At 38.4% G+C, this 26,691-nt stretch overlaps 3 protein-coding genes and 1 long non-coding RNA gene across 47 annotated transcripts in view; 2 read left to right on the top strand and 2 right to left on the bottom strand.

The window, feature by feature from the left end:
- The window catches only part of RUFY2 (RUN and FYVE domain containing 2), a 43,512-nt gene extending 40,605 nt beyond the window's left edge, over positions 1–2,907 (top strand). For all 7 annotated transcript variants that reach the window (XR_011252988.1, XR_011252986.1, XR_011252987.1 and 4 more), the window contains 2 exons: positions 217–294; positions 386–2,907. Coding sequence is in view for 4 of the 7 variants with exons in the window: in XM_069571828.1 (XP_069427929.1) it covers positions 217–294; positions 386–529 (222 nt within the window). In the remaining 3 variants the exon portion in view is untranslated. The remainder of the gene's footprint in view (positions 1–216; positions 295–385) is intronic.
- Positions 2,908–4,033: 1,126 nt separating this feature from the next.
- HNRNPH3 (heterogeneous nuclear ribonucleoprotein H3) lies at positions 4,034–14,300 on the bottom strand. Of its 20 annotated transcripts, none has more exons than XM_069571832.1 (10): positions 13,717–14,300; positions 8,879–9,013; positions 8,217–8,355; positions 7,515–7,699; positions 6,993–7,079; positions 6,602–6,717; positions 5,797–5,932; positions 4,692–4,787; positions 4,514–4,606; positions 4,034–4,335 (listed from the first exon to the last, which is right to left on the bottom strand). In XM_069571832.1, exons 2-10 carry the CDS (start codon positions 8,988–8,990, stop codon positions 4,259–4,261), a joined length of 1,041 nt encoding a protein of 346 aa, XP_069427933.1. In that variant the 5' UTR covers positions 8,991–9,013; positions 13,717–14,300; the 3' UTR covers positions 4,034–4,258. The 20 variants fall into 20 exon arrangements, with proteins under 20 accessions (XP_069427933.1, XP_069427936.1, XP_069427938.1 ...); XM_069571835.1 differs by having other exon boundaries at positions 14,126–14,300; XM_069571837.1 differs by having other exon boundaries at positions 7,560–7,699; positions 13,717–14,279.
- PBLD (phenazine biosynthesis like protein domain containing) overlaps positions 12,985–26,691 on the top strand; it is a 35,387-nt gene continuing 21,680 nt past the window's right edge. For 3 of the 19 annotated variants that reach the window (XM_069571872.1, XM_069571868.1, XM_069571862.1), the window contains exons 1-3: positions 14,031–14,205; positions 14,737–14,939; positions 25,045–25,191. In XM_069571872.1, the coding sequence (XP_069427973.1) occupies positions 25,108–25,191 (84 nt within the window). In that variant the 5' untranslated portion in view covers positions 14,031–14,205; positions 14,737–14,939; positions 25,045–25,107. Of the gene's footprint in view, positions 13,183–13,959; positions 14,206–14,736; positions 14,940–19,155; positions 19,222–25,044; positions 25,192–26,691 lie in introns of those variants that run through there. The other 16 variants (XM_069571867.1, XM_069571854.1, XM_069571871.1 and 13 more) reach the window with 13 other exon arrangements.
- On the bottom strand, positions 20,268–26,197 carry LOC138430079 (uncharacterized). Its single transcript, XR_011252990.1, has 5 exons — positions 26,000–26,197; positions 24,940–25,720; positions 23,796–23,950; positions 22,096–22,219; positions 20,268–20,394 (listed from the first exon to the last, which is right to left on the bottom strand). It is a non-coding gene; the product is annotated as an uncharacterized lncRNA (long non-coding RNA).

The raw sequence follows: 26,691 nt of genomic DNA, 5'->3' as shown, positions 1-26,691 counted from the left end.
ATATAAGCATGTCCCTTTTTCCTCACCCAGATTATTTTGAAGGAAATTCCACATTTGTTTAATCTACAACTGTTTAAATAAATCTGTCAAAAAAAAAAGGACTCATTTTTGGTTTATCTACATGAATATTCCTATAAAATGCTCTTGGTCAGAAATGTTTTCATGTATCTTTTAGTACTAATTTGACCATTAATAATCATGTTTTTCCTCTACCAGGGACTGGTTTGGTTGAAAGATAAAGAAGCAACACATTGTAAACTTTGTGAAAAGGAATTCTCACTGTCTAAGAGAAAGGTAAGGGAGAATAGGAAGCGAGTCCAAAAGTTTTGGTGCAAATATGGCTAATTTTACTCATTTTTTTCCCTCTGATTTTTCCATTTAATAGCACCACTGTAGAAACTGTGGGGAAATTTTCTGTAATGCCTGTTCTGACAACGAACTGCCTTTGCCTTCTTCACCGAAGCCAGTACGGGTTTGTGATTCCTGTCACGCATTACTAATTCAAAGATGCTCATCTAATTTGCCATAATATTCCAGAACTATTCTAATGTATGCAAAGTACCTACAATGAATGATGAATGTTACATATGAACATGTGTACAATGTATTCAGACAGCCCTTAAGGAGCTTTCAGACAGCATTGGTACCAGTTTTACTTTCACATATTCAACTCACAGGAACTCAATGTATAATGAGATTTCCTTTGCCATTTTTATTCAAAAATAACAGGGCATGCTTTAAAGTAACCTTAGTCTAATTCCTGACTGTAGTTATCATGAAACTCTTTTCTTAATGCCATGGAGAGGCCAGAGAGCAGAGCCTACATGTTTGCCATATTTTGTAAAGTGAAATGGCTCAGTTGTGTCCGACTCTGCAACCCCATGGATGTAGCCTACGGAGGAGCCTAGTATGCTACAGTCCATGTCCGACTCTTTGCAACCCCATGGACTATATACAGCCTATGGAGGAGCCTCACAATTGAACGACTTCACTTTACATGGCATTAAGAAGAGTTACAGGGTAACTACAGTCAGAAATTAGGCTGTTACTTTAAAAGCATGCCCTGTTATTTTCGAGTAAAAATGGCAAAGGAAATCTCAAATTATACATTAAGAGTTCCTGTGAGGTGAATGTGTGAAAGTAAAACTATCAGTGCTGTCTGAGTAGTTATCATGTAACTTTTTCTTAGTGCCATGGAGAGGCCAGAGAGCATAGCCTAACATGTTTGCCTTATTTTGTAAAGGCCTTCTTAAAAATAGGGTTTCAGATTATTCTCCAGATTGTCAAATTGATATTTGATGGTGCCTGTAATTTTTTCTTAATGCACTTTAAAGCTTCGCAGTTCTCGGAGAACGACTGGAAACGCACATTTTAGAAGTATTAATATTTCAACAGGTTTTCATTAGCTTGGTAAAGTGTCAGCTGTATTTATTTGCTTCCCCTCTTCTGCCCATTTTGCATTAGAAAATGCCTTCCTTCTCTGTAGTCAATGTGGTATTTGCTGAATTTTGTGAGTGAGAGGTATTGTCTCCAAATATTTTGAAGTTATATCCATTTCTTAGGGGGGACTCACACTTTTAAAGTCAAAACATAGGAACTGCTCTGGCAGTCTGGTAGTTAAGAGTCCACACTTGTACTGCAAGGGGGGCACAGGTTGGATCCCTGGATTAAGATCCTGAATACCACATGGACATGGCCAAAAAGAAGTCAAAACATAAACTTTCCTAGAAAAAAATGTAATAGCCAGGATTATAGGCTCCTGATTTTCCCTTAAGCTTTTAAGGAGAAATCTAAAATAGTTAAACTTTGCCTTTGATTATGACAGGTTTGAGTAAAAAAGTTCTGTATTACCTTTCCAGTCCAGTAACTTTTAGGAAGCATTACACTGTGGCAGTCTACTACAGTAGAGTAAAATACCATTTATTAGCACCTCCAAGCCAGGGCCTAGAGCCCTGCCATTACATATATACTTGAACTATTTCAAGCATTAAGTCAGTAAACACTAATCCCTGTTAATAGTTTATAGCATACCAATAATTTAATCTTTAAAACTACCCTTGTATAATTAACTGTTTCCACAGCATCACCACTTGGGATTCTACTTTTTTAAGTCTTAAGTCATGCACTTTTGAGTCTGTACCTTTTAAACATGCCATTATTGCTATCCACATTACTCCTGAAAGCACTAGTAAATAAATCATGGCTACTCCCTCCCTACTCAGATAGCATTGCTTATTCTACAGGATCATTATTATCCTGAGTACATACTTTTGTTGAGGTTTAAAATTAATTTTCTAAGTTGTCAAAGTATGAAACCACTATTTTACTTTCAGATTTCTTTTTCATAATCCAGTCAGTTTTTTGTCTTCAATCAGAATGGACATACATATTTATAGGTGGTCTTTAATGCTCTGATAGGAGTATTTGAAACATGAAATTATATTCTCTGAACTGTTTTGTACTGATAGGATGGGTTAACATTTTTATGACGAGAATAAGCAAAAATGAAAAATTTCAAGTGCTGTTTTTTATTATTGTGCTTAAACTTTAAAATGTGATTCTCTTAAATACCAACCTTGGTTTCATTCAACAAACTGATTTTTAGTCCCAATTTAAATTCTTCACCACTCATGTTATTGCCATTGATTTGGGCCTTTTGTAGGCAGGCTTTTTCTAAGAAAATACTGAAACTTGCTCCATTTTGTTTTGACTTGTATCTAGAAACCATCATCTAATTTTGGATTTCATGTAACAGAACTTTGTATTTTGTGCGCTGTGTGTACTGTTCCCTCATCTAGTAGTAACCTAATGCCACCATGGTGCCAAGGAATTGTGATTGGAATTCTCATATTCACACTTCTCTAAAATGTGAATTTTATATAACAAATAAAACACCTGAAGAATTAAGCCTGTTTTAGAAAAGTGGTGTGAGCCTAGTAATTAAGGGAGTAAGTACAGGCAGTAAGATGAATCATTGCTCCAGTTGATAGGTTCCACTTATGCTACCAAGCTACCTTAAGAATGGCAAAAATCATTCCTTTGTCACTTTGTCTAATACTCAATTAGATATAGTACCTTCTACCAATTTGATTTCTAATCATTAACTGACACAAAGCATTCTAGGACAGACGCCATACTCATCTCCCACACTGACATTTATTACATTAATAACATTTCTAGCAAAAACAAGTAACAAGTTCAATAACTGAATTCACATTGACAGGTTTCATTTTGATCCATTAGCCAATTTGGAAGAAAAGCCATATTGATCAAAGGGATTAAAAGTAAAGCACCTTTTTTCCTTGCTACATAAAATTATTAAGTACAATGGCTCTAAAACTCAAAACAAATTAGATGCAAAATCCAATCTCAAGACTCCCAAGACACGGACTTGTGTCTTACATTTTAAAAAGTAGTCATCTATATACAGTTATTTAAAAAGCCATATGCTTTTAACTATTTGGCTGGAAACTGAATACACCTGTGAGAGTTATACTCCACGGTAAATACCTTTGTACTTGTGAATCTCATGTCACCGAGAACCTTAACCTAGTCTAAGACATTTTGAGAACTTACAACTATCACTTTTGGGAAACATTTTTTTGGTACTTCAGTCAAGTGCTGAGGGGATTTCTTCTAAAGTCTAGAGCTAGAATCTAAACTTCCAACACTTTCATCTGCAAGTAACACAGTTATGAATATACAGTAAGCCCAGATACCTCCTGGATTTCTAACATTTCAGAGCTATGCCAGATAAATGTCTGAAAATATAGAATTAGCTGAATTTATACTCCTGAAGTCACCTAAACTCATCTTTAGGTTTTATATTTACAGTGTTGTCCAGGAGAAATTAAAGAGTAACACTAATTATCCTCCAAGCTCTATTCCAGATGTCTGCTTATTAAGACTTGTAGTTTATGCAAGATTACACTAAACTACTTCTTTAAAGCTAACAGTAAAATGCATCAACCCAAATCTTATGAAAGCAGCACATCCTCAGGAGTAACTAGTATATAAAAAGTATCAACATCAGTGGTTTGAATATAAAAATTTATTTTTTTAAGTCAAAGTATGCAACAAATAAAACCTACAGAAAACAGATTTTCCCATCACAATCTGTTGCTTTACCAAATAATATTTTGAAAACACATTCCTTCAGTCATTATAAAGTTCTTAAAATACAAAAGAAAGCAATTCTGTAAGAAAGTCTAGTAGACCAGATGCTGTTGTCAGGACTTTTATATGTGTGGTTATGCTTTTAGTACATCCCACGCCATCCACCTCCACTCATGCCACCTTGCCCGTAATAACCGCCACTGCCTCCACCACCACGGCCTTAGGGAAAAAAAGACATTAAGAACCGTTTAGTAGAGGATACAAATGCATAAATTATTAAAAATATAGACAATACTGTAAGTCAACTATACTTCAATTTTAAAAAAGGAACAATATATGAACTTTAAACTGTACGACATATGGGGACTCAAACTGAACCAGAGTAAAAGACACTCACCATAACCACCCAAGCCATCAGGAGTACCATATCCTCCACTGTAATTGTTCCCCATTCCCATTCTTCCAACAGATCCATAGCCTCCCTGATTATCTTTAAAAAAAAAAAAAAAAAAAAAAGTTTGAGATTGACTTGCTAAGTGTCTAACTCAGCTTAATATTTAAAAAGCTTTACATACCCATTCCATCTCTGCCGTAGCCTCCCATTCCAGAACCTCCCATTCCAGAGCCACCTCCAGGAGTTGAATTCAAGAAAAGTTCAATGTATCGATGTTCTTTTGAGTAATAAGAGAAAAAGGAATGTTGAATAAAATTTATAAGTAAGTGCGAAAAGGCTGACTAGCTAACATTAATGTGAAAAAGAATGCTTGAAAATTCCTAGTGGAGTGACGATATAACTAAAATCTAAGGTTTGTTTAAACTGTTCAAGCTTGAACTAGTTACAAGTGTTTTATGCTTCAGTTTCTTTATCTATAAAAGGGCTAACTCATTATTTTAGAACCTGCTGGTATACATCTTAAAAATAATTCCAGAACTTCCCTGGTGGTTCAGTGGTTAAGAATCTGCCTGCCAATGCAGGGGACACAGTTTCAATCCCTGTTTTGGGAAGATTCCACCCACATGCTGCAGAACTAAGCCCATGTGCCACAACTACTAAGCCTGCACTCAAGAGCTACAACTACCGAGGCCCAAGCACCCGAGCGCCTGTGCTTTGTAACGAGAAGCCACCATAAGAAGCCCACACACTGCAACTAGAGAGTAGCCCCTGCTTGCCACAGCTAAGAGCCCTTGCACAGCAACAAAGACCCAGTGTGCCCATAAAAAAAAAAAATATCCCTTGATATATATGTATTCCAGGCCCATCATAGAACTGAATTAGCACCTTGAGGGTAGTGTCCAGGGCAACTTATTAAGTATCAAGTGATTGATGTGTGGTCAGATTTGGGAATCACTAGTGGTGATTAAATTTAATGGCTTAAAAACAGATTTGATGACATGGAGAAATAACTCACCCAAAGTTATCAATGTATAGGTTAAGAAATAGTATTAATTTCCAAACGGCATAAAAACTTAGGTAAGTGCAACGAACATTTTTCCTGTTTAGTAACTTAAGCTCTAATAATCTGTGAAGTATAAAGAGCCTGAGTTAAACTCTTCAATAGAAAGCCCCTCAGAAAGCTAAGTCTAAACTTATTAGCACCCACATGGCTTCAGGCGCCAGACCACTAAGCTCCTAGAACCCCTTACGTTTGAGGAATCACACATCAGAGTTATACCACTTACGCATGTTATTCTTATCTTTAGACATGGCAGCTACCGCATCTTCATGTGTCACAAACTCTACATCTGCTTCTCCTGTTGCTCTGCCATCAGCTCCAATATCAATATGTACTCGGATTGGATTTAGTGGTGAGAAGAACTAAAGAAAACACTTATTTTACTTTTCTATTTAGACTACTGAAAGACAATTACCATGCATATTGGTTAAGTATTTTAAGCTAGAGAAGAGTTTACACCCGAAGAAGGCTCATTTTCCTGACTATACTCAGAAAAGAAAAGCAAGCTTCTCTTCCAAGAAAGTTATTCCAAAATTGTTTGAAGTGACCCAAGAGACTGACATGCAGAGAAATTGGGTATTATGAATCAGAACAACAGAGTTTGATAAACCTACCAACTGCATATGCATAGGTCCCAAAGTATATAATTTAATTCTAACTGCAAGTTAATCAGATTTAAGTGACCCCTCAAAGCACCTGAAAATTAGTCCAGTTGGCTTCCAGTGAGATCAATGGCAAAATTTTTTTTTAAGGGCTAGATGATAAATACCCTCAGCTTTGTAGGCCATTGGGGTCTCAACAAATAATGAATGAGTGATTGACTTGGCCCCAAGGGCTGAAATTTGCTTATTTTCTAACCAATTTGTAATGAAGCAGTTTCAAATCAGTAATAGTAGCCATTATTTTTAGTTCCTCATTTCTATATCAGTCTGGGAAAACCAAACCACTCAAACTTACTGACTTGCTACATATAATACTCAAATTAGACACTATGATTATATATAAAACCACTAATTACTAAAATTACTCACATTAGCAATATCATTTTCAGTTGCACGAAAAGGCAGTCCTCTCATATGTACAAAATGACCACCATGAAAACCCGAACTTGCATCACCAGCTCCACCATAACCATGTCCTCCCATACCTAGAAAATAAAATTTCCAAAGGTTGTTTCTTTCCTATACACACCTTTCCCTATTTACACACTTTTCACTGACACCTCAAGTTAATCATAACACTTAGTTTTTCTAAATATCATACAGAAATTTTTCTGTAAGTATATATCTATATAAAGCCCTATGTAGGAATACACTGAAATATGCCTGAGTTGACTTTTGTATACAAGTCACCTATACTAAGTGCATGTAAAGCAAATACTAAAATTCACCTAAAAATCACCATCTTTAATATTTATTTTACCTCTTCCATCTCTCATTCTGTCATCAAAGCCATCATTTCCATAGCCATAGTTATTATAGCCACCATAGTCATCAAAACCTCCATAACCTGTGTAATTTAAGGAGAAATACATGAATGAGCTTTCAAGAGATAAAATTTTATAATCTAGTTTATAAAAATATCTTCTGACAGCACTCTGGTTAACTTACTGTTACAAGTTTGCAACACCCATTTTAGTGCATATTAGAAAAGCAGTTAACACTTGTATGAAAAGCACACATTTAGACATAAAAATTTTTATCCTGATGGGAAACAGAAAAGGTCAAAACGTGGTAATCTCTTAAAAATTTTTGTGTAGGTAAACTAGGTGCCAATACACACATCAATCAAGTCCCATAGCTGCCCATGGGAATCCACATTTGTATGAATAGATGTATTAAACCTAGTAGGTAGTGAAATTACTGCCATTTCTGTATTTCTTGACAAAGTGTCAGAAACATTAAGAAAATGACAACAGAACCTTTGTTCATTAGATACACATACCACCATCATATCCATCACCTCCTCGTCGCATTCTGTCATACATACTTCCACGCCCAGCTCCATAATAACCCCCTCTTCCTCCTATTGGTCTATCATATGGTCCTGGTCGCTGGCCCAGCAATCTTCTTGGTGGATCATAAAATCCTTTGATTTCACTCCTGCTACTTCTGAAGATCTCAATATACCTATTTGAAAATGGTTTAAGGTACAGGTTTCAGCATAAATGTATTAGAGTAAATAAAATACTGGGCAAAATGCAGTAAGTTTTTCTACATCTAGATATAACCCAATTAAAATTGCCTAAATACACCAAAAGTTAACATTCTTTTACACCTACAAACTTAAATAATTAATATTTAAGTTTTAAAAGACAAATTAAGTCATTTGAAAACAATTCACAAAATACAATTTTAAGTTTGTTTTATTCAGTATATAATAGATGTTTAGAGAAAATAGTTGATTATACAAAAACATTTATCAACATCATCCTACAGAAAAATGGAAACAATCTAATTTTAATTTAAGCAAACTATTAGCATTAATTCCCCACCCAAATCTGTAGTTTCCAAGTTAAATTTAGATAATTATCAATTCTTTTAAACTACCCCAGAAAAATGTTACTGTTACCCCCCCATTAAGCAATAGTGACCCACAACCCCCAAAAATAAAAATTTAACACCATCCCAAACTCTCCATCCCCACCTGTGCCCTATTCTTTCCTTGTGTTTCCCCAGAGCATTTTCTGCTATCTCCTTTGAAGCAAACTGCACGAAGGCCTCCCCTGTGCTTCTCCCCTGGTAGTCCATCGTCAATGTTATCCCATTTGGCACGATTTCCAACCCTTTAACCCAAGGACAAATAACCCCATCAAGGGGAACAGTGTTAAAGGCTGAAACATTCCCATCTGAATCAAATATTTAAAACAAGTCTAAACAAAACAAAACAAAAAAAAGCTTAGTTTCCCCATCACCCCATAATACAAAGGAAGATCTTTTCAAATATTACTGGATTATATATATTTTTTTTTTGCGACCAATGTCTTTTAAAATTACACACACACTCACAAAAGGCCTCCTAATATTACATGGAAAAAAAATTTAACTATGCTCCATATGCTAATTCATGATTCATTTCATCATACATAATTACTCTCAATTATGTTCACTGCACATTAGTTAGGTTTTACATATTTTTACACATTCTGTATTGAATATTAACTGGAGCACATTTCATAATTTAATACATTAACCCAGATACACTCAAATCAAAAAGTCCCCCAAACAAATGGGTTTTACAAATTAAAAACTGAGTAATAGAAACATACAATTAAGATACTACTAAACTTTGACTAATACTAGAGGTACCTTGAAAGAACTGAACTATTTCCTCTTTGCTGCAACCAAATGGCAGTCCACGAAGTCGTACTGTCCCATCACTAGCGTCATTTGGACCATTATGTTTCATAACCCAATCCATCTCAATACCGTTTGATTTAAATGCTATAAAAAATAAACAGCACACAAAGCAGTCAATCAAAATACACTCTTGCCAGAGGTACTGAAGAACCAACTCAGTGGTACACAACAGCAAATGTAACATATGGTTATACAATGGTACAATACCTTTCTATTACAGGGCAGACAAGACTGGGTAAAGGCAGTAAAACCTTCCCCCAATCTTGCATTTCTAAGTATTAAAATGTTATAATTTTAAGAAAACTTCATAATTCTACCATCAATCTTCAAACTCAACTTTTTTACCCTGTCCATCTTAATGTCAACTCTAGTCTTTTCCTCATATCTCAAATGTTCCTTCACATTTTCCAAATTTTATTATTCACTTGAAATAATTACACAAATTCTTCAAAAAAACAAAACAAAAAAAAACCCCTCAAAAGTTGTATACAGTACCACCATCCATTCACAGTAAGAGCCTAAGTCAGAAGTACAGTGAGTACTCCTTTTGATGTTGGAAAAATGGTACTAAAGTCTAACTTATTACTGTCTTAATTAGGCTGAATTTTAAAACTAAGATAAAAGGGCACCCAAAAATGGCGTTTTAAAGCCACCTGTTTGGCAATTATTGAAGATAGTGTATTAAAAACCAGTTCACTCACTACTTTTAAATAGTTTTTTTTCTTAAATTAACGAAATCACATTCAAAATTATTAAAAAGGGTACAAGAAGCCCTCCTTCCCCCCCTCAAAAGAACTCATCCACCGAATTTCCATCCTGAGACAATCACCCTTTCTTTTAACAATTCCCAAACACTTTAAAGAGGTTAATGCAGAAGTCCTTCAGCTGCAGAAACTTACCAGATCTTATAAATTTCTCTATGCAGCTGTAGGAATCCTACTCACCTGAATATTTCAAACCTTTCCCTCACCACCTCCTCCCCTGTAAACAAAACAATTTGTTCACTTGATTCCTTTAAGCTTGAGGATATTTCATATAAGCAGTATTCATTAATACTTAATTTCACACGATCTAATTATTAGCCCAACTGTTTGGGGTAGCATCTGCAAAGAGGAAAAATTTCGCCCTAGAACCCATGCATTTAAAATAAGCTAATGTAGAAATTATCCAAATGTGGCTATTCAGCAAATTCCTCTGTATATGAATCACCTTTGTACTTGTTTGTGTGTGCTTGGTCCAACTCTGCCTTTTTTCAATGCTATCCTAAGTGCCAGTCTAGACACAGATGTTCAAGATTTTTATCTGACATTACTACTAACTCTTAAGCACGAAAATAACTGGGAAGAACTTTTAAGACAAAGGAAACTCTTGGTTTGAATACCTAGTCTGTCACTCACTGCTGCCTAATTTATTAATAAGCAAACTACTTAACCTCTGCATTCAACTGTAAAATGTAGCTGTGGTACTTACACCTCACTGGACTCGCAAGAATCCAAGCTTAGTCTGCAACACTGAATGTAATCATTCAATGGTGGCCACTGTTACTGGATTCTAAGGGGCCTTGTAAAACTAATGAAATAAGCTACAAACAAAATAACTGAACCTTAAAGGATAGGAACCTATCCTGAAAGGAAATAAGGACATAACTGTAAGGTTTTTTCAAAGTCAACACAGGCTTAAATTTTCAAGCATCTTCAGGAATTGTCTAAAGTTGGGGGGGGGGGTGGTTGTCTCCGGAAAGGTTTACTTGGATACATAATCAGCTAAACAATTTAAAAAATAGTTCTAAGAGTCCCCCTGAAAGTAGGCTTTGGGAAAAGGAGACATTTTGGAGATCTTGATCATTTTCTTAAAGGGGGGGGGGGGGGGAACAGAGCAACAACCCAAGACATAACCGTTTTATATAAAGGGGAATTTAGCCAACAGAAGTGGGGAAAAAATGCAAAGGATCTAAGCCTCCATTTGTTAACCTCCAAATGAAAAACTTAAGACCTTGACAAAGTCAATCTAATTTGTTGTGAAAAGACCTTAGAAGTGGTGGCTTTCTATCACTTAGAACATTTCCCCCCCACAATGTAAAGGTCCTGTTTCATGAGCAAATACCTTCCCTCCCAAAGAGGGAAACCGACTTATCTTTACTGTAAATCTTATTAGCACTTTGCAAGAAACACTGGCAAGGAAACTAGTTTTGATTTTTGGATCAGCCTGTACCAATGAGACCTATATAAAACAAATAGTCTATTAAAAAAAATACCAAACTGTTAATACAATTTAAATCGGGTAAGTTAAACAGATTCGGAAGACGAACTATTTTATAGGCCAACTCTTCATCCCAGGTGTATGAAGAATACCCAATAAAGCCTCACTATTACCTCCTCAAAAGTTTTTAACCTAGAATTCTATTTAGAAAACAAAACCAAGACAGATTCTAAACTCATTAAAAGAGTATTTGTTCTTATACATTAATAAAGCTGTCTCTGAAACTACCTAAATAAACATTTACTAATTATTCAGGATAATCCATCTCAACCTTTCTTTGCAATAGTGTCTAATGGCTAATGTCCAGGGGCTAATTTTTTTTAAGAATTCCTAGTGTTAGAATACCAGCTGCTGGAATACTAGGATAATCTTGGTCAGTTCTATGTGAGATTTAAAATATAATTTCCTAAACATTATGCTACTCGAAGGATGCCAGTCACAAAAGACCAGATGTTGCATGATTTTAAGTGGGGGAAACTTATGGTATGTGAACTGTATCCCAAAGCGGTTAAGAAAGCAACTAACAAAGGCAAGAGACAAAATTTCTTTATAACACAGAGGCATATACCATCTTCATAAATATAATACACAAAATAAGCATTTGATGCATTAGTAACTTTCTAAACGGTAGCCCAACTGCTACTAAAAAATGAGAAGGAACCTCAAAATTTGGTCAAGAAATGATAAAATACTTAACACGGAAATTTTACATCATTCCACTTTCATTGTGCTTGCTTCTTAATTTTAAAAACAAGAGACACCACTACTACCTTAAGGAAGTGAAGCCTCTAAAATGATTGGGTTCTTTTCTAGAACAATTTTACCAGCCAATGCAGTTCAGTCACTTGTTTACCAAAATAAGAACACCAGAAGAACAGTTATTAAAAATATTAAGGCAATTAGGTGGATTTCCAAATTACCATGCAGATGAAAAAGCGGGAAAGAAAAAAATGTTTCCAGGGTAGTTCAATCAGGGAAGCTGTTACATCACATACTATTGATAATTTATAGGAAACTGGGCTGTCTTTTCAAAGTCCACAAGAAGCACAGAAAATCTTCAGCAACAGGAACTGTAGTTATTTAAAAGCTGTAGAAATACCCATGCTTATACCTTTTGTACGGCTTCAATGAAAATTACAGACAATTCTCCAACGTTCTAAGGACTAAAACCATCGCCAACATCACATGACTGAACTTGCTGTTTGTCTTTCTGTAGAGCAGGCTTATTTTCTTGGTCAAAATGTTACTACAGTGCTACACACCAAATAAAAAACAGGCTTAGCTACCAAAAGAAAATAAACCCTGTGTTTTTAAGTATTTTGTTTCCATGGCCTTACAATCTTTACACAAAATACAACCCTTGAAGACTTAATAATTCCTATACACAGTTTTGCCGTCACTGGTGGTGGTTTAATAACTGTTTCCCCCAAATAAAACTCTTATTTAATTCTAACCCAGTATTTGCCAAACTACACAAAACCATTACACCATCCCATCCCCGCTCAAAGGTTCAGAATGCCTCTTTTCATTGTTCATCTATTTGAAATAAGCCCATTTCAAATTCCTATTTGATAAATCACTCGCTTTTCTGCTTACAAAACAATTACCCACAGTCTTTCAATAAGTTTAAGATAAGCATGGGAAGGGGGGGGGGAACCCTTTGGAAAATGAGTACGTACTCTTTTCGAAGTTCCAAATGTGGAATATAAGGGCCGGCTAAGCGTCCTTTATTCCGCCCCGGAGACTTTTCGTTTATCTAGCTGCCCTAGAGACCGAAGAGCTAGGGAGAGTACGCCACTTCCTAGCCCGGCAGCCAAGCTTGGCTTAAAAACCTTCGCCACCGGGCGGCGGAATTACAAAGGAGGCCGTCTGCCTCCTTTGTCCTGGATTTAGGAGTTGAGCGCCTTCGTCGCCATTGGCTTTCCTCCCCCAGCTCCAGCCTCTCTCATCTTGGGAATCTGCGTCAGAAGTCACTCGCAGTCCCGCCGGCCCAGGTAGCCCAGCCGAGACTGCGGAGGAAGGGAGGCCTCGGTGGGAGGCCAGGCCCAGCCGGCGCCATTTCCATCGGGAGCGCGCCCGACGGCCCAGATCCTCCCCACACCCAAGTGCCCAGCCTTTCCCTGCTCGCTTCCTTCCCACCCTTATCCCTTCCGCGAAGCTTTAACCTCCCCCGGCCTCCTAAATCAGTTTTCGGAAGCTGAGGAGCAAAAAGCAGAAACAGGAGAAGGGCGGGAAGCCGAGGGCGCCGCGCTGCCGTACCCAAAATGGCGGAGGCCAAACCAGCAGGGAATGGAGGGGAAATGCTGGATGACCCCCACTTCGGGGCTCGGCTTCATCCACTGAATTCCGCCTGAGTTAATCCTTCCGACAGGCCGCCTTGCTGGAAGTGGGAGATCGCCTGGGAGGCGCAGCCTGGCTGCCTCCAAGTGGCGACCTCTACACTTCCCCCACTCCGCCGCCCCACCCCCTCCCAGTCGCTCTTCCGTCCTTCTCCCGACTCCGCTCTCCAAACTACCAGCCCAACCTACCCCCTTTTACTTCAGATACCCTGTCGGGCGACAGTAGCGCCGACTCCGGTGCTCGCGGGGCCTGGCTGTGAGGAAGCAGAAGTCGCCCGCCTCGGGTAGAGCTCCCACAACGGTTCTTCCAACCGTCTCCAGCGGTGGCAACCGCTAAGGGAGCTGCGCAGCAGAGCTACTGACTTGGGGGGATGGGAGAGAGCGAGCGAGGAGAAGTGGGTGGAGCGAGAGCAAGGAAGACCGACCGGTTCCGCTCTCGCGAGACTCTCGCGAGACAGGAGAGTCTGTCTCTCCTTGGGGCCAGCGGCAAGAAGTGCGCTTGCGCCTTGGTCGGATGACTAGTTGGGTGAGAGGAGGAGAGAAGACGGAGTTAGTCAAGTCAGAGAAAGAGGCCGCGAACTCCACCTTTCCTGCTTACTATATAGCCATCAAGTTCTCGGAGCAAACCCTTCTGCTCTCTCTCGAGGAGGATGTGAAGTGGCAGTAATAGGCCTATCCGTGCGTATTGTAGGAACCCGTTGTGTCCGGGTGTGGAAAAGTTCTCAGAGCATCAGAGAACAAGTTCTGTAGAGGCCCCGCCCTTACCCAGCGTCGCCTGCGTGGAAGGGGCCCCACGTGGTTCGGCTGCCAAAAGTGGGGAGGGCTTTTCTTGTCCACCATGTTTGCGTTATGCAGTAAAAAGAGTAGGGCTTCTCCGCTGGAAAGATACGAAAGCGACCACCAGGCCCTGATTTGGGCTGGGCCTCTTTCCCTGGCCTTGGCGCTCACGGCGCAGCCGCCCTAAAGTGTGCCTCTTTAGGGGCGGGTTGTGTTATTGAAGTTTCCCTGCAAATCTCTCCTTGTTTCCTCCTCTCCTTTGCATTTTCTCTTGGTTTTAATCTCTCCCGCTTTGTAATTTCAGTTACCCATCTACCGCTTGCGTCGCCCGACTTTGAGTTGTTTTCCAATTAGTGCTTTGAATTCTTGAAAAATGCCTGTACAAGTGACAACTAGTAATTTTTGGTTGTGCTGGGTCTCATAACCACTAAGGTTCCTAGTGACGGCTTTTGGGAGGAAAAAAAAAAAAGCCGAATTTCTGTAAGAAGAGTGGAGGGCAGTCCTAGTACCGAGATCAGCGCAAGTTAAAGAACAAACGAAAGAACGAGATGAGTGAAAAGTTAACTTGCAAACAAGGAACGTATATCAAATGCGGGGGAGAGACGGAAATGAGAGTGAGTAAAGCGGATGTTCCGGTAGGTTGGGAATGTGGACAAAACTATGTTTTAGGCCTTAAATATTCAGTCAGAGACTTTACAGACCCTAGCCCGTCGAGGGTGGGGTGATCGGGCGCAAGGAGTATTAGCAGTAGACAAGTTAGAATAATTTCTCCTCCCTGAGGTATGCAGTCTGTAGTGTGGAGAAAGGTCGTCAGTTACCGTCATACAATGGAAACTTCCATTTCGTGGCTATAATACATCCCCAAACCTGCTTAAGACAAGTGGGGGGGGGGAGTAAGAATTGGCTAGGTCATAATGTCCTACTGCCTTTTGTGAGACTCCCTCAAAATAACCCTCAGAGAAATGGAGAAGGGAAAAGGTGGTCTTCATTATAAGAGAGAGAAAAGCAAAACGGATAGTGTAATAACGATAGCTCACGATTATTGAGAGCTTGCTTGAGCTAGGTGCTGTGCTCAATTCACTGACTCTTTATAACCCTAAAAATAATATCCCTATTTTACAGATGATATGCCTAAAGTCTGGAGAAATTTAAAAAGATAACCCAAGATCACACCTAGTGACAGAAACCAGGATTGAAACCCAAATGGTTTTACCCCAGGGACTAGGATCTTAAAAGCACTATGGACCTACCTGGGGATGTATTAAGGGAACAAAATAGATTTAGGCAAACTGAAGTTAGTTCCCCTAAATAACGCTCCATCATCTCTGGAGACCTGCAGTTAACAGTTTATTGGCTGGAGACTTTTGAACTGGCCTGAAACTTGGTATCACTGACTGGAGGTGGGGGAGGTTTCTTTTCTTTTTTTTCCTAATGATTCCTGTATTAGTAAAGACTCCAAGGTCCTTCTTCAGATGAAATTATTCCCTGGATTCAAATTACATCATTATCCTTTCTGACTTTCAACCTGATTTGGTAAATGGAATTCTGTAATCCCTTTTACCCCTTGCCTGAATTCAATTTGTTTACCGCCTGACTGAGTTTGGCATTCTCTCCACTTATTTTTTATGGCTATGGGTCAAAATCCTAAAATCGTTCTAATGACTTTTCATCACCAAACTGCAATGTTTTCTTTGGGGTTTTTTTTTGGCCACAATTTGTTTGTATTGGGCACTCTCCTGTTTGCCAATGTGAATGCTTAGGAAGGACTTGAAATTAGCAGATATATTCCTTTGCCTTTTTTATTATTATAGCAAGTAGGACGTTTTGAGTATTTAAAAAAATACATTATATGGGGATAAACTTAATTTTTATTTGGCTTCCTATTTTGTGCCTGCTCAGTTGCTCATTCGTGTCCAACTCTTTGGGACTCCATGGACTGTAGCCTGCCAGGCTTCTCTGTCCATGGAATTTTCCAGGCAAGAAGACTGGAGTGGATTGCCATTTCCTACTCCAGAGGATTTTCCTGACCCAGAGATTGAACCTGGGTTCTTGCATCTCCTGTGTGGGCAGGTGGATTCTTTAAAACTCAATGCTTTTCTCAAAAGAAAAAGTGTCTATCAACTATTCCCATCTGCAAGTTGAGTCCTTTAAGGCTTGGTGAAATTAGCTCACCACTGCTTTAGTAGTCCCTACAGAATTGTTTCCAGATCAGTCTCTGTGGAATTGTTTCCATAGAGATGGTTAGAACTAAGAACTCCCAGCTGCATTGGGGTGTGTTTGATTTTTTTGTCCTCTTTGTCTTCCTTTCTATCATTTCAGTGCTTTCCTATTATATCGAAATCAGAGGGACCCTGGAGAGGATCTTGTTAGAGGCCAAAATGAGAGAAAAGATGAAAAAGGAGAAGGAAATAGGAGTACCCACAGATCCCAGAGGAAAACAAGACCCAGACATGTGATCATGACTACACCACCAGGAAGAGAACAGGAAAATTCCATGCAGAGCTTGAAAAAAGAAAGAAATTGAAGAGATTGCACTCTTCTGGGGGAGGGAAGGCACATTAACTAAAAATTGGCTAAAATAGTTGTTGACATACCCCTATCACGTTCTGAAATAACATAAAAACAGGATTATAATCTTTGTCTGTAGGAAAAGCAAATAAACTAAAAACAACAAACCCACACATAAGTTTCTAGGAGTGTTTCTAAATGCTTTCTGAGCACTAAATCTGTCGTACTAAGGTTTTGTGAAATGCTTATTCTTTGATTTATATCATATATTAATATATCTGTCTTTACAAAGCAGTGATCTCCATAGCAATTCAGAATTATTTCTCAAGACAAAGCTTACACAGTTTACATTCTTGATATTTTGTTTGTTTGTTTCTTCAAATTACCTTAGTGTTTATTCTGGGATTAGGGAAACCAAGAGATCTCATCCAATTAATCATACACTAAGTAAACAAATTGGAAAAAAGCATCTAGCACACTTTCTCTACTTTTTGAAAATAATTAAAAATGTTGAATATTATTTCTGTTCCAGTGGATTGCTGGGAAGAACAGGGAAAACCGCCACAAAAGATAGTTATTTAAGGAATTTAAATCAAATTATTATATTGCTTTTAATATTCCATAAGCATATTGATAACTTAGAGAACACAGTGCAGATATCAGACCATTCCCTCCCTTTGCTCACACGATTTTAAACTTCTGAGTCATAGTTAAAATACATGTTTTCATTATATGCATATCAATATATATGCCTCTTAGTGTACAAATAACAATGGTTATACTGGGGGTGAAGGCACTTTAATTTTCACCACAGTCTAGCAAAGTTGTTATTTGTTGAACCAATAAATAGAAGAATCAGAAGATAAAGTAATGCTCCAAACTTTACAAAGAAAATCAATGACAAAATTAGAACTGTCTTCATAACCAGGGAGTCAGATCGGTCTAGGTTCTAACCCTAAGATTTCACACTTACCTACAGCTGTTTGATTCTGAGGCAGTTAACTTTCCTGAAACTCAGTTTTTGTGGCTGTTTATGGCTACAAGATATGACCTGCAGGATCGCAGTTTCTTGACCAGGGATTGAACCCATCCATGAGAAGGAAATGGCCACTCCAGTATTCTTTCTTGCCTAGAGAATCCCATGAAGAGAGGAGCCTGGTTGGCTGCTGTTCATGGGGTCACAGAGAGTCAGACACGACCGAGTGATTAAGTGAAAAAAAAAATGCACCCTACATTGGGAGTTTGGAGTCTTAATCACTGGACTGCCAAGGAAGTCCCCTGAATCTTAGTTTCTTAGTGTCTAAAATGAGTTGTTATAGAGATTAGCAGTTGAAATAATTCCAGTTCTGTCCTGTTTCTTGTCTGTTATGTCATTAATGTGGTCCTTCCTGTAAAACTTATTTCAATAGTGAATTTAGTAGGAAAATTTTGGAAAGTACAATGTTCTAAGCACTGTGTTGTGTGGAAGGGAGGGGCAAAAATTATTCCAGGGAAATCTGTAAAATCAGATGAGTACCAAGAGTCATCTGTAGACAGACTGATATTTCACATGTAAATGGGCTTCCCTGGTGGCTCAGCTGGTAAAGAATCTACCTGCAGTGTAGGAGACCTGGGTTCAATTCCCGGGTTGGGTAGATCCCCTGGAGAAAGGAAAGGCTACCCACTCCACTATTCTGGCCTAGAGAATTCCATGGACTGTATAGTTCATGGTGTCGCAAAGAGTTGGACATGACTGAGTGACTTTCACTCATTCACATGTAAATACTGCTGTTTTCCAAGACAGGCAGATGCGATTGCTATTAATAAAGTAGAAATTGATTTGAGGGCGTTAGTAAAATCCTAGCATTTCAGTATATGTTTCAGTCTACAAAAAATGGCCGACTCTTCTCCTAATGCATGGGGTCCAGGTTCAATCCCTGGTCAGGGTACTAGATCCCACATACTGCAACTAAGAGTTCACATGCTGTAACTAAAGATCCTGCATGCTGCAACTAAAAAGGAAAAAGGCCCTGCATGCCCAACTAAGACTGGCACAACCTAATTAATTAATTTAAAGCAGATCATATGGAGAGTTCCTGTGTATCCCTCACTGAGTTGCCTCTATTATTAACATCTTGCATTTACTATGATGTGTTTGTTACAACTAATGAACCTACCTAGGTTCATTATTATTAACTACACACTTTATATGGGGTTCACTAGTTTTTCCCTAGCATCCTTCTGTTCCAGGATCCCATCCTGGATACTACATTAATTAGTCATCATTCTCCTTAGCATTCTCTGTTCCTTTGAGGAATACTCTTCAACTGGGATATCGCTAATGTTTTTGCTATGATTAATTAGGAGTAATGGGTTCTCAGGAGGAAGACCACTGAAGTAAAGTGTCATTTTCATCTCATCATATCCAAGGTAGATGCTATCAGCCTGACTTATCACTGATGGTGTTACCCTTAATCAAACCTGCCTGAGGCAGTACTTGCCAGATTTCTCCACTGTGAAGTTACTTTTTATCCTCTTATGCTCTACTCTTTTGGAAAAAAGTCAGAGTGCAGCTCACACTCAAGGGGTATTTAAGCTCCATCCCCTGGAAGGGAGAGTAGCTAGATAAATTATTTGAAATTATTCTAGGGACTTCCCTGGTGGCCTAATAGTTAAAAATCTGCCTTGCAGTACAGGGGACATGGGTTCAATCCCTGGTCAGGGAACTAAGATCCCAAATGCCACAGGGCAACTAAGTCTGCGTGCTGCAACTACTGAACGTGCAGGCTTAACAGTCCATTCTCCAAAACGAGAAGCCAGCATCATGAGATGCCCACACATTGCAATGAAGAGTAGCCCCTACTTGTCACAGCTAGACAAAGCCCAAGACCAGCAACAAAGACCCAATGTAGCCAAAAATAAATAAATTAAGAACTTGAGTTAAAAATAATTCTATGAGGTTTTCCTTTCATTCATTCTTTCATCTTTATATATATGTCAGTATAGACCCACAGATACTAATTTTATACTTTGGGTTATAATCTATACAACTTATTTTGTTGTTCAAATTGTTCTTTCTTAGGCCACTGGGAGCACTTTCAGGTTGGCTCCTGTATCCCTTTGACATACCTCTATTCTATTTATTTATTTGCTGACTTGTGGGATCCTAGTTCTTTGACCCGGGATCAAACCCATTCTCCCTGCAGTGAAAGTACAGTGTCCCAACCCCCACTGGATTGCCAGGGAAGCTCCCTTATTCTTTTTATTTTTTTGAGACTGTCTTACTTTCTTCTATTAGAAGGTCCTGAAGGTTTATCTGGTATTTTCTTTACCTTTGCCCTAGAAGTGACCATTTCTCTAGGGAACCCAGTTCCTTTTATTATTGGGGAATGTTATTTAACTTCCACATTCCTCAAATTTCCATTTCCTCTTGTTATTTAAATGGAATCTTATTCCATTGTGATTGAAGGACACACTTTGTATGATTCCAAGCCTTTATATTTATTGAGACTTGTTTTATGGCCTAACATATGATCTATTCTGGAAAATGCTCCATGTGTACTTGAAAAGGACATGCTGTTTACTGCTATTGGACTCCCAGATCTAGAAAACAAATTAAGAGGTGGTTACCAGTGGGAAGAGGAAGTGGGGAGGGGCAATAATTTGGTTGATAAATGGTAGGTCATGATGATAAGAACTGTAAGCTTCAACAGAGAAGTGAAAAGTCTCCAAAACTGTAGGTGTTTGAACATAAATGTAGTTGAGGAAATCAGAATTTGTCTAAAAATGTTTTTAACAAAGGCAGTGTTTCAGAGCTTCTATTAAGTCCAGGAAACACGAGTAAAACTTAAACACAAAGTAGTTGAGTGCCATTAAACTAATTTAAAAATAGAATTTCCTCCAAATTTTTATTTAAAACTTATTTTATAATTTGACTTCCTTATTATAGTTATTTTCTTTTTTCCAACAAGTAAGGTGCATAGTATTCATGTACATTTTGAATGCCAGTCAGCGTTCTGTTACTAAGTATTTACATTTTTAAAGAACTAAGTTGGCATTTATTAGTGAGTAGCATTGTTTTTTGGAGAAGGCAATGGCAACCCACTCCAGTACCCTTGCCTGGAAAATCCCATGGACGGAGGAGCCTGGTAGGCTGCAGTCCATGGGGTATTGAAGAGCCGGACATGGCTGAGCGACTTCACTCTCACTTTTCACTTTCCTGCATTGGAGAATGAAATGGCAACCCACTCCAGTGTTCTTGCCTGGAGAATCCCAGGGACGGCGGAGCCTGCTGGGCTGCTGTCTGTGGGGTCACAAAGAGTCGGACACGACTGGGTGACTTAGCAGCAGCAGCAGCAGCAGCATTGTTTTGAGGCAGCAGTCATAAGCAAAAGCCAAGCGGGTTCTTTTATATTAACAGCTACAGAATACAGGAGTCAACTTTCTGTTGTCTGTAGCACAGGAGACTGTAAACAAGCTATGACTATTATAGAGGGACAGATAAGCATCATTCCCAGGCACACCCATGGGCAGGTTTAATGACTAAACTATTTGAATAAGGGAGGTTTATGATTTCCCTACATTCACATGATAAATGGAACCAAGGTTAGAATTCAGAAAGATGTCTACTGTTTCCTCAGGAATGAACCTGATGGAACTGCAGGGAATATAGTGAGACAAAGAGAAAGTGAAGTCGCTCAGTTGTGTCCGACTCTTTGCGACTCCATGGACAGTAGCCCTACCAGGCTCCTCCGTCCATGGGATTTTCCAGGCAAGAATACTGGAGTGGGTTGCCATTTCCTTCTGCAGGAGATCTTCCCAACCCAGGGATTGAACCTGGGTCTCCAAGCTTTATAGGCAGATGCTTTAACGTCTGAGCCACCAGGAAAGTCCATATAGTGAGACGGGATTGTCAAATGGGATTTTTTTTTCTGTATTATTTTATTGTTTATAAAAAAGGTTCTATTCATACACTAAATTGATGATTAAAAACTAAAAAAGTTTTAAAACAGATATGAATATTTAGAAATATGAATTTAGATTTATGAGGTACCCTCTGGGAGTATTTGATTTCTATTTAAACAGCTTATTTGCTTGCCATTATTAAAGAGCATATAAAGCCATACTAGGGATCCTAATGGAATGTAAGTGAAATTAGAGCAGGATAAATTCTTTGGCTCATTTGAAAAACACCCTGCTGGAATAGTGTACAGAGCTCTGCCTGAACCATTAGATTGACCAGGATGCCAAAATTTGTGCAAGCCCATTTACTGGGTAAAGAAAGGCAAGTTGCTTAAACTTTACCTGCCTCAAATTTTCTCTCGGCAGTTCAGGAGGAAGTTAAGCCTGCCCTTTTCTTTTCTTCTTTTGGAAAGATATACCCATCTTCTTGGGGCTTCCTGCATGGCGCTAGTGGTGAAGAACCTGCCTGCCAATGCAGAAGACATGAGAGACTCAGGTTTGATCCCGAGTGGGGAATATCCCTTGCAGGAGGGCATGGCAATCTACTCCAGTATTCTTGCCTGGAGAAGCAGAGCCTGGTGGGCTACAGTCCATGGGATTGCAAAGAGTTGGACATGACTGAAACAACTTAACAGTCATACACTTATGTTCTTGGATTAAAAGAATATCTTCAAAGTGATTTTACAACTCAAGGTAATCCACAGATCCAACACAATTCACATCAAATAAGTCTGCGTTTTTCTTATAGAAATGAAACCAAAATTAATTTTAAGGAGAGAGAGAAAAAAAAGAGAGACATCTTCAAAAACAAACTCTAGATTAGACTTTCAGAGTGGAGGCACATGGCTCATTCATGAGACTCTCTCCTCTCCCTGGTACCTAGCTTTGGAGTTGGCCTGCCACATAGTAGATGTTGAACTGAATTTTGGATTTCTTTTTTTTTTTTTTAACATTCAAAAAAATTTTATATTGGAGCATAATTGATTAACAATGTTGTGTTAGTTTCAAGTGTATGGCAAAGTGATTCAGTTATACATGTACATATATTTATTCTTTTTCAAACTGTTTTCCCATTTAGGTTATTACAGAATGATTTTATTTATTTATTTATTTGTGGCTGAGCTGGGTCTTCCTTGCTGTACAAGGGCTTTCTCTAGTTACGGAGAGTGGGGGCTACTCTCTAGCTGCCATGTGATGGCTTCTCATTGTGGTGGCTTCTCTTGTGGAGCATGGGCTCTAGAGTGTGCAGGCTTCAGTAGTGGCAGTGTGTGTTGACTCAGTAGTTGTGGCCCATGGGCTTATTAGTTGCACCTTGGCATGTGGGATCTTCCCAGACCAGGGATCAAATCGGCATCCTCTGCTTTGCAAGGCAGATTCCTAACCACTGGACCACCACAGAAGCCTGTATTATGGAATATTGAGCAATGTTCTCTGTGCTGTACAGTAGGTCCTTGTAGGTTATCTATTTAAAATTTTTTTTAAAAAAGTTTAATTGGAGGATAATTGCTTTACAATCTTGTGTTGGTTTCTGCTGTACAACCATATTAATTAGCTATAAGTCTACATATATCTGTTCCTTCATGAACATTGACTCCAGCAGATCTTGATAACCTCATCTCTGCAATCTCCTTTCCTCTTGCATGTCTATTTCTATATCAAATTGCTTGCCCTGGGATTAATCTATGCACTCTACCCAAAATGCCTGTTCCCACCTTACGGAACCGCTGGATATTTGTGTGTGTGTGTGTGTGTGTGTGTGTGTGTGTGTGTATTTTTGGACTGACTTAAATGTCATCTCTGGATGACAGCTCTGGGAGCTCATCTCTGGAGGTCCCTCTGATTGTCTCCTGGGCAGAGTTATTGCTCTCTCCTTGTGTTCCTAAGCATTTTATATATATATCTTTTCCTTTTGTATTTTATAGTTTATAATTTTTACATTGGTCTCCTCACTGGCTAGAATTCCTTGCTAAAAATTATGATTAAAAACTGTATCTTAAATATTAATACTATTATTGCTTGGAGGTCAAAAAGTGCAGACTTACCCAAGTTTCTTGAAAGGGCTCCAAAGGCACAAACTTGTAGTTATAAAATAAATTAGTTCTTGGAATCTCATGTGCAGCACTGTGACCATAGTTAATAATAATGAATTGAATATGTGAAAGTTGCTAAGAGAGTAGATCTTCAAACTTCCACCACACTGGAGAAAAAAAAAACAACACAAAACCATTTTGTAACTATGTTTGGTGATAGATTAACTAGACTTTTTGTGGTAGGTCATTTCCTAATATATACGAATATTGGTTAGTTATGTTGTAAACCTGAAAGTAATATATCAATTATACCTAAAAAAAGGGCAGAAAAAAGTAGGCAATCTGGCAAGAAAGTTAAGCAAAACCCTTGTATAATAAACAAAAAGAAAAGAAAAAGAAAACAACTCTGTAGACCTGGGAGCTGCCTAGCCATTGTTTATCCTCATCTCCTTGAGAATAAGAGATACATGTTAGGATGGGTTAATTTATTTTATATTTAAGCAAAACACCCCATAGTTTGCTGAGTTTTTTAAAAGTTCTATAACTTTGAGAGAGAGGAATTCTTTCCTACCTATGACAAAATCCATGCTTTCTAGTAAAAGCAAAGGAAATACCCAGAATGTGAACAGTTTATCTCCACAGCATGAAGATACAGAAGATTCTTCACTCCCCCAACACCATTTTTCTATATTTTATAGGTTTTCAGTAAAGAGAAAGTATTATTCTTATAATAAAAAGCTTCATTTTAACAAATCTATATCATGAGCTCTAAAAAGTCTCCAATTGCAGGTTTATAAAATAACACAAAATTAAAACATGAGGTTCCTTTGACTATGTTAAGTCCAAAAAAAGTTATTGCTGATTTGCATGGTTATGATTCATTTTTTGATTTTCCAAGTTTCTTATGATGGGCATTTTTTTATTAGAAAAAATGCATCATTTTAAAAGGGCAGTAATATTCATCAGTTAACTGTCAGCAACATATATGCTCTTTGGAAGTTTTGCATACTTCATTAACACATAGCTTATGCTAGTTTTGGCTACTCTAAGAATATAACTATGTTAAGTATGTGTACACTATGAAAAGAAAATATTCTATTCATCCAGTATTTTAAAGCAAATACAATCTAGAGGCTTAAATCAAAGAATTACTTACCTTTAAATGCAGGTGTATTAGAATAATTACTTGACTTTGTACTTGGGAAATGTTAGTTGTTTCTTTGCATCAAGTAAAACATTAACTTTTTGATTTTTTTTGCAGCAATAAGAAGGAAAGCAGTCTACCAACAGTTTTGAGAGTTTGCAGAAACAGCTTACAAAGAAAATGAAGCTCCCTATTTTCATAGCAGATGCATTCACAACAAAAGCATTTCGTGGGAATCCGGCTGCTGTTTGCCTCCTAGAAAATGTAAGTAGTATTTTGCTTTGAAGTACAGTGCCTGAAATCCTCGATGCTTATAGAACCAAGTTTTACTTAAAAAAAAAAAGAGAAGAAAAAAATCAGACCCACTTGTTTGTTTACTTTCCTGGGTTGTGTTCTCTGTCAAATGGTATTAACAATGTTCACGTCTGCAAGTTGATTTTAACCAAATTATATGATAAGACTGCTTATATCTGGATGGATGCGCATGTCTAGGAAATTAAGATTTATGTAAAGAAGAACTGCTGCTGCTGCTGCTAAGTCACTTCAGTCGTGTCCGACTCTGTGCGACCCCATAGACGGCAGCCCACCAGGCTCCCCCGTCCCTGGGATTCTCCAGGCAAGAACACTGAAGTGGGTTGCCATTTCCTTCTCCAATCCATGAAGGTGAAAAGTGAAAGTGAAGTTGCTCAGTCGTATCTGACTCTTAGCGACCCCATGGACTGCAGCTCACCAGGCTCCTCCGTCCATAGGATTTTCCAGGCAAGAGTACTGGAGTGGGGTGCTATTGCCTTCTCTGCAAAAGAAGACGTAAGCCAATTAAAAAAAAAAAAAACCAAAAACAGGAGTAGGTGGCACTTCCCTGGTGGTCCAGTGGTTAAGACTTCCAGTGCAGGGGACACAGATTCTGTCCCTGGACCAAAAAAAAAGAAAACTCATCCATTGTAGCCACTGGATTTTCATTTAGTTAGCACCAAATGTGGAAGACAATGAAATTAGATGAGTTTTATGTGACTGAACATGGCTGATACTACATTTAGCATAAAAGATTCTAGCTGTATATTTTTAACCTTACCTATAGGTCAGAGAATTAGAAATTCTTTTCTGGACCAAAAAGATGAGATATTTTGCAAGGAGTTAAGTAATTTAGTAGAAAGATAGAAAGGAATTAAGCTCTAACATAGTGAGAACTCAGTTTACTGAAAATCTCAATTTAAAAACGGCTCTTTGAGGACTTCCCTGGTGGTCCAGTGAAAAGACTCCAGCTTTCACTGTAGGGGACATGGGTTCAATCACCGTTTGTGGGAGTTCCACATGCTACATGGTGCAATGAGGGGGGAGAAAGGCTCTCTGGTTAGATAAGTATTAACAGAATAGTTAAATATTCCTTGACCTTAGCCGCTTTGTGTTGTTACCTGGGTATTAGGAAACAAGTCAATGTACCCTTCCACTCAGAACAGTTAGTACAAGAGTAGAGTATCTGAGAATTATGTCAACTACACAGTAAACAGTTGATGATCTTGAGTAAGTCTTATTAAGCTGGGGCCTTCAAGGGCAGTAAACATCAAGCTGGTTGCAGATTAAAATCACCCGAGGTGGTTTAAAAATTCCTATGCCCGACCAATCACAACAAATCTCTGGGGGGTGAGGCCCAAGCAGCACTGGTTTTTAAAGCTCTCCAGGGGATTCTAGTGTAAATCAACATGGAGAATAGCTGCGGTTTTACTGAGACCGGTGAATGTTGTTAATCGAGTCCTTGTATATTTT

The sequence above is a fragment of the Ovis canadensis genome, chromosome 25 (genome assembly GCF_042477335.2).
Source record: "Ovis canadensis isolate MfBH-ARS-UI-01 breed Bighorn chromosome 25, ARS-UI_OviCan_v2, whole genome shotgun sequence".
NCBI lineage: Eukaryota > Metazoa > Chordata > Mammalia > Artiodactyla > Bovidae > Ovis > Ovis canadensis.
The sequence above is the reverse complement of the archived record's forward strand: the minus strand, read 5'-3'. Positions and strand labels throughout refer to the sequence as shown.